Genomic DNA, 11,243 nt, shown 5'->3' with positions numbered 1-11,243 from the left:
GCTATTTTTCCTAGGTCTCCTACATATTTTGTTATCCAATTGAAGAAGCCAGAACTTGAAATTGTTGATATTTCGTGTACTACCCTGGAGACATTATGAATGTTTGAAATCACTTTCTGCAAATCATCATTATTATTGGGAATGTAAGAACAGCACTCTATTCCAATAATTTTGCAGGTCCCACCTTGTGCAGATAGTAGATAATCCAGTGCTGCTCTGTTTTGCAAGGCAATTAATCTAACAGCAGTTAATTCTTCTGATATCTTGCTTAAGCCCAATGCTGTGTTATTAGCTAGTATTTCTACTTCTTTGGAGAGGTCACCAATTTGGTCCAAGGCTGACATTACTCCATAAGTGGGAAGAAGAGCGCCAAGAGCTCTCTTCCACATAGACTGATGATGAGTTCCAAGAAGATCTGTTGATCTTTGATATCTAATTCTGTCAGGCAAACTTGAAACAATCCTCATGGCCGGAACTAGATGGCCTAATGCACAGATGCCAGACCATATGCTAGGAAGGTGAGAATAGGCATTGTTACCACAAATCCAATAAACTCCCACAGCAGTATGATACACTTCTGGAAGGGTTTGATTGTCTATAACCTTATGACAATCCACAGTCTCTCCCACAAAAGCAGAGCCATTTTGTTTAACACACCATGGATACGGCCCAAGGGACAGAACGATGTTTACAGGCTGATCATCCAGCCTCTGGTTAGACCTGACAATGATTTCATTAGATCCAGAATTTACACTGTTATATTTGGGAGTGACAGGTACAGACATCATAGGAAAACCATGTGCAGCAGAATGTGGTATTAGTCCACAGATATAACAGCCAGTCCTGTTAGCATGTTTGGCTGTCATCTGCACCAGCTGCATGTAAATGTTTTTATTATCCACAGCATTCATTTTGGCACTCAAAACACTATTGATTAATGAAAGTAATATTGCTTGCATGGTGAGTGATGCCATTCTCTGAGGTGTCTTGGAATATGGTCTTGTGATAGCGTTCACTTAACAGTTGAATTTGTGTTATCCCAATCTTGCAACAGGTGTCAGCTTGAAGGCATGTGCGGAATGGTGTAGATTTTTTAGGACACTGAAGACCTGCAACACATAAGAAGGAGAGAAAAACATATCTTGCCATAGCACTTAGATTTGAGCAGTTACTTTCATTTGAGCAGCTACTTACTACAGCTAAAACTGTCCCTATTTAATCTGGCAGGACACTACAGTGTTTATCAGTGATAGTGTGATCTTCATCCTCAGGCAACAAGCTAAAGCCTAAAAACTTTAGTCCTGCCATATATGGACTCTGATAAACACCACTGCCACCTATCCCTCTCCTCTAGGTGGATTAGCTAATTTGCAATGGTTCACATGAACCCACTTATTCTTTCCAGATACTTTAACTGCTGCATTAGTTACTAAAAGAACCTGAAATGGACCTTCCCACCTTGTTTCCAGTGGTAGTCTCTGAGGTTTGTGAATCATTACCCATTGACCAGGAATTAGACTATGCCCCCCTTCTGGAGGAGGCTCCCATGCTTCCCGAACTTGCTTCTCGGCACCCTGTACTGCCAGGCTGAGTCTTTCACAGTACGGCCTGTGATGATTTCAAAGGGGCTTAATCCAGTTTCCTTGTTGTGTGTTGCCCGAATGCTGCAGAGCACAGTGGGTAGGGCATCCGGCCAGGCAATTCCTTCCTGATGACATTTTGATAATCGTTCCTTTATGATTCTGTTCATCCTCTCTGTTTGTCCTGAGGCTTGTGGTCTGTAAGGGCAATGTAATGACCATTGAATGTTCAACATTCTACACACTTCCTTACACACTGCAGCTGTAAAGTGTGTTCCTTGGTCAGAATCTATACATTCTGGCAGACCCCACCTTGGAATAATGTCCTTGACTAGTATTTTCGCTGTGTGTGTTGATGTGCCATGTTTTGTTGGGAATGCTTCAACCCATCTTGTAAATTTATCTATTTTGACCAGCACATCCTGAAATCTCCCACACCTAGGAAGTGTTATGTAGTCCATCTGAAGGTGTCTGAATGGACCAGGTGGAGCTGGTGTTGCCACAGCTGGAGTCTGGATTCTGGCTCCTGGATTGTTTTTTTCACATGTGATGCAGTTTCTGGTGACATGTCGTGCTTGTATCCGGAACTTGGGATTCCACCACACTTGATTGAATCTGTGGATCATTTTATCATCACCTACATGGCCCAATGAATGAATTTGTGTGGCTAAATAGGGCAAAAGACATTCAGGAGCAACGGTTCTTGTATCATATCGCCAAATATTATCATCATTTAATTTTGCTCCATTTTCCATCCATGACCATATTTCTTCTCTTGGGGATTTACTCTGCATTTCTTTGATGTCGGATATGGTTTGTTTATCTTTTCCCATTTGTCTTAATAATACTGTCTCCACACTCCTCTCTTTTGAAGCATGCTTAGCAGCACAGTCTGCTAGGGCATTGCCTTTGGCTTCAGTTGTTGTGTCTTTTGTGTGTGCTTTTACCTTTAGAATAGTGATTTCATTTGGTAACTGAAGAGCTTCTAGAAGTTCCTTAACTAGTTGTCCATTTTTTACAGGTGTCCCAGCTGCAGTCATGAATCCTCTTTGTCTCCACAACTGTCCAAAATCATGAACAACGCCGAATCCATATCTAGAATCTGTGTATATGTTTGCTGTTTTATCTTGGGCTAGTTTGCATGCTTCAATCAGGGCCTTAAGTTCTGCTTGTTGAGCGGATGTTCCTGGAGGCATTGATCCTTTTGCCAAAACTTCAGTGTCTGATGTTACAGCCCATCCAGCTTTTCTCACCCCCATCTCACAAGTTGATGATCCATCAGTGAAGAGAACCAAGTCAGGGTTTTGCAGTGGAGTTTCTTTGATATGTTGATCAGTTTCCAAAGTGGTGACAATCTCTTCACACTTGTGATCATCTTCATTAGTCTCTGCTGTAATCATCATGGTGGAGGGATTAGACACACTGGCTTTCTCAATTACAATGTTACTTGCTTCTAGTACTGCCAGCCAATTTCCCCATCGGCTTGCTGTTACTTGTGAAGCTCTGTGCATTGTTAGTAGAGCATGTACTGTATGTGGACATTTGACAATCAATTTCTGATCAAGTGTCAGACTGGAAACCAGTCCAACTGCCAGGTAAACAGCTTGCACTGCTCTCAGACAGGGTCCAAAGCCTAAAGCTACATTATCCAATTTTGCTGAGTAGTAACCCACTGGTCTCTGCTCACCCCCATGTTCTTGTGTTAGCATGGCTGTCATATATCCATCTTTCTCATTCACAAACATGGTGAAAGGTCTACCTGTGTCAGGTATTCCGATGGCAGGTGCTTCACTTAAAGCTTTTTTTAGCTTCTGAAAGGCTGTACATGCTTCTTCAGTGAGGGTGATGTTTTCTTTGGAATGTGGATTTCCCTTTAGCAAGTCGTAAAGGGGCTGGGCAATTTCTGTATATGAGTCTACCCAAGATCTGTTGTAGTTACAGAGTCCTAAAAACTTTCTTAGTTCTTGAACTGTTGTAGGTTCAGGGGTTTCTTTAATTGCCTTAGTTCTATCTTGGGTTATTGTTCTTTCACCCTTGGATATCTTCTGTCCTAAATAGATCACTTGTTTCTGCATAATCTGAGCCTTTTCTAAACTTGCTTTATGACCTTTAGAGCTTAGATGATCCAAAAGAGCTCTGACATCCTTCTCATGTTCTTGTGCAGTCTCTGAGGCAATGAGTACATCATCCACATACTGTATGACCTCTGATGTCACATTTGGCATTTCTGGAGATGTTAAATGTGTTCTGAGAGCTTGATGGTAGACAGTAGGGCTGTTATGGAACCCTTGTGGAAGACGTGTCCATTGATATTGTTGTCCATCAACAGTAAAAGCAAGCCAGGGCTGACACTCTGCTGCCAAGGGCACTGACCAAAAGCCATTAGCCATGTCAATGACAGTGAACCATTCATGTTCTGGTTTCAAGGTGTTAAAAATGGTAGCCGGGTTAGCTACTAGAGGTGTCAGTTTATCTACACATTTGTTAGCTTCTCTGTAGTCTACTGTCAGTCTCCATGTGCCATTAGCTTTTCTTACAGGCCAAGTTGGGCTGTTGGATGCACTTTGAGTCTTCTTCAAAATGCCACGTTTCTCTAGCTGTTGAACAATTGGAAGAATTCCCTGGATAGATTCTTTGCTGACGGGGTATTGTTTTGTGCTTGGTGGTGTCCTCCCAGTGAATGATACTGGTGTCATTTGTAGCAATCCACAGTCATCTTTATCTTCTGACCAGATACTATGCCATTGCAAATCAGTCTTTCCAAGCCTCCTCACGTTCCATCTTGCTTTGCCATCTTCAAAAGTTAGAGATGAGTTGAATTTCAACAATACATCAAGCCCTAATAAAGGCTGTGTAGTTTGTCCTACCCAAATTTTGGTTTCCACTTCATGAGGCCCAATGCATAGAATAGTGGGTTCTGTTTTTCTTAGAGTGATATTCCCCCCCCCGCTCCGTTTGCGATAATGTGCTCCTGACTCAGTGAAAGTTCAATCTTGTTGGCCAAAGATGTAGGTATGACCGTTAACTCTGCTCCAGTATCCAGTAAAAAATAGATATCAGAATCATTTATTTTTGCACACACATAAAGTCCATCAGATTTTTGATGAACTGCCGCTAGGAGGTATTGCAGAGAGGGGTATTTTAGTTTCCCTGTGGTTCAACCGCATTTAGGAGGGATTGTTTTTGTTCTTGTGTAAGCTGCTGAAATCTCTTGTCCAAGTCATTCACATCTTTATTTTCATCTCTCAGTCTTATTTTGCATTCACGAAACCAGTGTCCTTCTTTGTTGCAATAATTACATCTTCCTTGTCGTTGTGGTTTTGTCTGTGTGTATCTTCGTCCTCCTTTTTCTTGAAGATCATTCTCTGTGCTCTTGTAACTGTATGTTGAGGGTCTAGATTGGAGAGCTCTGAGTTTGACCTCATATGTCCTTTCAATTTTTACTGACCACTCAACAATCTGATTGAAAGCTGTTCCAACGCCATCCCAGTCATCATATCGGATTTTTAGGGCTTTTGAAATTTCAGGTTTCAGTCCATTTACAAAAGCAGTTTTTAGAGGCATGTTAGTATCCTTGTCCAGATCCTCATTGGCATTTAAACCAGCATGTTCCAACCAAATCTGTCTGAATCGTTCTTCATATTCTACAACACTCTCTCCTGTTTTCTGCAAACAGGAAGTAATTTTAGCCCAATTAACTTCTGCAGGTTTCAGTTCAAACAAAAAGGTTTGTACAGCTTCCCATCCAGCCTCAGTGTTTTCCTGAGACTCGCCTACCTTGGTTTCAACACTTTTTGTCAACCTTTTTTGATCATTGTCCCTTAGATTGATATTAATTATCATTGCTCCATCTAATGGATGCAAGGTGTAGATTTTCTGGAGGCGTTGTATAACTTGCCAGACTCTTCGTGGTTGTTTGTAGACATCTGGCAATTCCTTTGACCACTTGTCAACTTGCTCTGGTGTGGCTGGCTGGTATGTCTTACATGGAACATATTTCTTAACTGTTTTTTTTACAATTCGGGTTCGTCTCTCACCATCCTCCTCATACTCCTCTTCATTTTCAACATCAATTTCAGTCCTTTTGTTCTTGACAATTACAGGAGCAAGTCTAACCTTTACCTTATTCTTAGTGACATGAGCGTGTGTGTCAAGTTCAACATCACTGTCATCAGGACTCCCAGTTGAACTGCTGTCACTTTCTCCAACCAGATTATAATGTTGTTGTTCCTCAATCTTCTTGAGCTCTTTAAATGGGTAAAGAGACTGTTTATGTGCCTCTTTGACAGATTTTATGGGTTGAGTCTTTAGCCCAGAACAGTCATTTGATTCCACTCTTTTGGAAAGCAAATTCAGCAACTTGTCATTATCATTTAGCAGTCTTTCTTTGTCCTTTTTTTCATCCTGCAATTGTTCAGCTAGTGCTCGAACTTTTGCCTTTTCTGCATTGATCTCTCGTTGTAATTTGTCAGTTTCACACTTCTGCAAGTGTTGTCGGATTTGTTTGCCTAAAATCACAGATAATCCATCTCTCTTAGTATTTACTCTTAGACGATTTGTCTTTCCATAAGCCTTTTTAATGTCCTGCAAGTCCCATAGTCCACTGTTTGATTGTTTTATTCCATATTTCTGGCACATATCATCATGGCACTTTCTCAGTCCCAGTCTTTTGTCCAAATATTCAGACAGGTTATCCATCATCTCATCAATGGTTACATTTGGAGGTTCTGTTCCATGTTTTTCTGTGGTTGGCCTCTTTGCAGGGTTCTTATTTTTGACTTGTGTAGACTCAGCCATGGCAGTACAGCAGATGTGCTCTCAAATGTAGAGAAGCAGAACAAAAGGTGTTACAGTCGTTAATGGTGCTTATTCAGATTTAAATTCACAGCAGTCTGTTAGACTGACCATTTTCAGTTACACAGACAAATCATTAGTTTAAAAGCTCAGCTTAGTTTTCAATCTTCCATTTAAAACAAAACATTTACATTCAGGCTAACTTTCCTTGTTTAATGTCTGAATTGAGTTCTAGCTCAGAAGGCTGAATGCCTTTTTCAAATTTGTCCCTTAGACAATTTACATTATATATATATTTTTTTTTTTCTGTATTTTTATGGAAGGCAAACAAACTTATAGTTTCATGGTTTTATGCCATCATTTTCTAATTCGGTTTGAACATTAATTTAAATCTACATTAGTGGCTACTGAATTAGCACCCAGTCAAGAGTTCCCAATTCTTGCAGCAACATCAGTCCCAATTCTATCTATGACTCCTACAGTCTCTGGAGAAATGGACTAAATTGTTTTTTTACACAATTCCTACAAACAAAAAGAGAACGGACTAAGCCTCTGCTTCTACAATCTCTTGATTACTGGACTAAACTGTTTCTTAAACAATTCCTACAGATACAAGCAGAAAGTACCAAGCCCTTGCTTCTACAGTCTCTTGATTACTGGTCTAAATTGTTTCTTTCACACAATTCCTACAGACAAAAAGAGAACGGACCAAGCCTCTGCTTCTACAATCTCTTTATGAACGGACTAAATTGTTTCTTAAACAATTCCTACAGACATAAAGAGAAAGGACCAAGCCTCTGCTACTACAGTCTCTTGATGAACGGACTAAATTGTTTCTTAAACAATTCCTACAGACTCCAGAGAACAGGATTAAGCCTATAATTACACATCTATGGCTCCTACAGTCTCACGAGAACGGACTAAACCTCTTTCTTGAATGATTCTTATAGACTCAAGAGGACTGGACCAAGCTATAAACACTTTTTCTATAGCTCCTACAGTCTCAGGAGAATTAACTAAATCATTTAAAAGGTTCCTACAGACTCAAGAGAAAGGCCTAAGCCAAACATTTCTTAAACAGTGCTACACTGGTTATTATGGTTACACTACACACATCAAATGATCTGCTTACTTATGAAAAAGTGTTCTTTTAAGTTCTTTTAGAGAGCTGATAGTTTCACTCACCAAATTAGAATCTTTGAGAAAGGATCAAGTTGATTCAAATAACTTATGTCCACAGATGCGGTCTGTTGATCTTCAACACAAAAACTGTAGAATTTCCAAAACTCTTTTGTTCACTTCTTGTTGCAATTGGTGAGTTCTCTTCTTGTCAGTCTCTCCTGGCTGGCTCCGCCAAATTGTTAGATTTTGCTGTATTTGGCTGAGCAGTAGTTTGGGTGGCTCGCCAATGTACTAGATTTCTCTAATACATAAAATAAGTAAGCTTGATCAAAGTTCTTGTGGGGAGAAGAATTTATTGAAGGTAGCAGTGTAGCAGTTCTTCAGCAGTGATGTTATCATGTCATCCTTCATACAATCTTAACCCAAGGTACTGTCTGTGAGACCAGACCTTTATACCTGTTAACAAATGTGCTACAAACAATACAATAACACCCCATGGAGAGCCAACGATAGTGTAACCTTTTGGTGACTTGATAGGATCTCTCCCATGGAGAGCCCATTCATTGCTAATTATATGGGCCATTTGGTTCACACTTTTGTGAACAAAGTACAGCTGGCTACAGTTGATTGCAAATACATTCAACTAAGGTTAATTAAAAACAAATAATCTTTCAGTGTGTTTGTGTCCATGAGAGAGAGTATGTGTGTGTGTGTGTGTGAGAGAGAGAACGAGTGAGAGTGAGTGTGTGTATGAGTGGTAGTGAGTGAGAGAGAGAGAGAGTGTGTGTGAGTGAGTGAGAGTGAGGGTGAGAGTATGTGTGAGTGAGTGTGTGTGTGTCCATGAGAGAGAGTGTGTGTGAGTGAGTGAGTGAGTGTGTGTGTGTGTGTGTGTGTGTGAGTGAGAGTGTGTGAGCGTGTGAATGAGAGTATGTGTGTGTTTTTGTCCATGAGAAAGAGTATGTGTGCGAGTGTGAGAGAGTGAGAGTGTGTGTGAGTGAGCATGTGAGTATGTTGAGTGAGTGAGTGTGTGTGTGAATGATAGTGTGTGTGTGTGTGTGTGTGTGTGAGAGAGAGAGAGAATGAGTGTTTGTGTGAGAGTGAGAATGAGTGAGAGTGAGTGTGTGTGTGTGTGTGTGTGAGAGTGGTAGTGAGTGTGTGAGCGTGTGAGTGAGAGTGTGTTTGAGTGAGAGTGAGCGTGTGAGTGTGTGCGTGTGAGTGTGTGTCTGTGTGTTTGAGAGTGAGAGTAGTGTGAGTGTGTGTGTGTGAGTGGTAGTGAGTGAGTGTTGAGAGTAGGGCTCCACGATATTGGGGGAAAAATGACATTGCGATATTTTATTTTTCTGCAATATATATTGCGATATTTTTTTTTTCTTACAAACAAAAATGGGGTGAGCAGATTTACATTCTCCTTTTAAATGATTTAAACATCGACACCATCGTGTCAATTGATTAATATGCGCGAGGGAGAGAGAGCAAGACAGCGCTCGTGTTGTTTGAAGCGCTCTCTCTCTCTCTCTCTCTCTCGCTCTCACTCTCTCTCGTGCGCTCTCCGTGAATCACATTGGTCAAGGACCGGGGAGCAGCTGGCCCGTACAGTTAATGAATAACGGATCAACTACGACAGCCTACATCACACATCCTGCGATGTGACTATCATGGGTTCGTACATCGCGTTATCGCTGCTTGAACGACACATCGTGCAGCCCTAGTTGAGAGTGTGTGTGTTTGTGAGTGAGAGTAGTGTGAGTGTGTGTGTGTGTGTGTGTGTGTGTGTGTGAGTGAGTGAGAGAGAGAGTGTGTGTGTGAGTGAGCATATGTGAGTGAGAGTGTGTGTGTGTGTGGTAGTCCTGGTTCCAGCTGTATATAATGTTTTGGAGCGGTGATGAAACACTGTTGAATGTGTGGCACTGATTCACTGAAGCTGTTGGTGTGAGATCTTATCTCTCTTAATAATGACACTCATTAGTTTAGTAATGCAGCTGTTTTTCTTGTTTCCTGCAGCCGGGCACCATGATTGAATGGGGCAACTATTGGTAAGAGCACAAGCATTACACAACAGAGCTGTTTCAACTTGAATTATAATGTCAAGAGCTCAAAATAGAATTCAGATTATAGAAATGAAGTGTATTTGTGTGCATGCACTGCTGTAGTGTAGCATATTTAATGCTTTCAAGCTCATTACTCAGTGCTATAGAACGTGTTCTCAGATCAGTTCAGTCTCTCATTCCTGGAGTGTTTATGAAGTCAGAAGTCATTATGATTGATGTGTGTTACATCTACTGATCTATAATCGTGTGTTTTTAATAAGAAAGTATCACAGAGTCGAGTCGGCGTACATAAAGCCTGAAAGCTCATCAGTGTTGCCTGATCACTTCATTCCTGGTTGAAGCAGAGCTCTCGTCAGTGATTGGTCTTTATGTGATTCTTCTTCCTGTTCCTCAGGGCCAGAGCCATCAGCTACCGGCAGCACAACCGCGAGGCAGTGGGCGGCTTCTTCTCTCAGATTGGAAACCTCTACATGGTCCATCATCTCTGGGGTGAGAAAGAGCACATAAGTCACGTTTACTTCTGTAAAGCTTCCTGCAACAGAGCTCGGTTGTGAGCTCAGACCGAGTCACACATGCTACGACCCGGAGACTTCAGTCTAAGAGCACATCTTACATTCATTTCCTTCAGACACTACTTAGAAACAGTAGTCAGTATCAAGCCGCTCTGATGTACGGTGGTGTCCATGTGTTTCAGCGTATAAGGACCTTCAGTCCCGAGAGGACACCAGGAACGCTGCCTGGCAGCACGAGGGCTGGGATGAAGTGGTCTATTACACCGGTAAACACTCCAACACAGCATGGAAACTCAGATTCAGAGCCAGTTTCCTTACATTAAATTATCGCTGGTGTCTGGTGATATCGTAATCTTTGATGTTTGTGTTTTCAGTGCCTCTCATTCAGCACATGGAGTCCAGGATCATGATCCCGCTGAAAGCATCTCCTCTCCAGTAGTGCGTCCAGCAAACCATCACCAATTCATCCCCATGAGCTCCAGACATCAGACACCTTCACTGCCGTCTCCCATCACGCACCACACACTTGTTGAAGTCAGGATTGAAGGCTGTTACTGTCAGTGATCTGAAATCTACCTGGAAACACAGCCAGAGATCTGTTAAATAAAGTTTCGTTGGAGGATTTAAAGGAAGGGTTGTAAAAGTGCTTTAAATGACTGTAGGTGTAGAGTATTAACCCTTTCTGGTTCGGTACATCTTTGATTCCTCATATCTGAAAGCCTCAGTTAATGCAGATGTGTATGAACCGCTTCCTGTTCACCCTGCTGAGAAAGAGCTGCAGTCTACTCCTGTATTTATTACATATTTATAAGGTGTAAATATAACCCCCACACATGATGACTATCTAATGTTTTAATAACATACAGCAGAACCCATCCTACATATTAAGATGAAGTCTAAATACACTGTTGGGGACTAAATCGCCCTTGTTTAAGCCAATCTGTGGAGCTGGAGCTGGACAAGCCTCATCGGGGACATATTGTGTGCAAAATGATTTTTTTTTCTTAGTTGTATTTGATTTTTACTCCAGTGTTTTGTGTTGTGAAATGCCTGCGGTTCTGACTGATTTAGTTCTGGTGTGATCGTGGCATGCTCAGTCTGCTGTACTCTGATTCATCAGATCAGTCCTGTAATCAATAAATCATACATGATGCTTCTACCACACACTGTCGGGTTTACTCTGATAA

General features: G+C 41.4%; 2 protein-coding genes across 2 annotated transcripts in view; one reads left to right on the top strand and one right to left on the bottom strand.

Annotated features, from left to right (window-relative positions):
- Nucleotides 1-11,220, top strand: part of nipsnap2 (nipsnap homolog 2) — a 16,761-nt gene extending 5,541 nt beyond the window's left edge. The window contains exons 7-10 of the mRNA XM_026225956.1: nucleotides 9,498-9,529; nucleotides 9,939-10,033; nucleotides 10,239-10,322; nucleotides 10,431-11,220. Of these exons, the coding sequence (XP_026081741.1) occupies nucleotides 9,498-9,529; nucleotides 9,939-10,033; nucleotides 10,239-10,322; nucleotides 10,431-10,495 (276 nt within the window). The 3' untranslated portion in view covers nucleotides 10,496-11,220. The remainder of the gene's footprint in view (nucleotides 1-9,497; nucleotides 9,530-9,938; nucleotides 10,034-10,238; nucleotides 10,323-10,430) is intronic.
- Nucleotides 4,686-8,184, bottom strand: LOC113058241 (uncharacterized). Its single transcript, XM_026225951.1, has 2 exons — nucleotides 7,560-8,184; nucleotides 4,686-6,397 (listed from the first exon to the last, which is right to left on the bottom strand). The coding sequence occupies exon 2, from the start codon at nucleotides 6,375-6,377 to the stop codon at nucleotides 4,722-4,724; it is 1,656 nt and encodes a 551-aa protein (XP_026081736.1). The 5' UTR covers nucleotides 6,378-6,397; nucleotides 7,560-8,184; the 3' UTR covers nucleotides 4,686-4,721.
- Nucleotides 11,221-11,243: the final 23 nt, after the last annotated feature.

Source organism: Carassius auratus, chromosome 40 (assembly GCF_003368295.1).
Source record: "Carassius auratus strain Wakin chromosome 40, ASM336829v1, whole genome shotgun sequence".
NCBI classification, from domain to species: Eukaryota; Metazoa; Chordata; class Actinopteri; order Cypriniformes; family Cyprinidae; genus Carassius; species Carassius auratus.
Note: the sequence above shows the minus strand (reverse complement) of the source record. Positions and strands in the feature narration are given on the sequence as shown.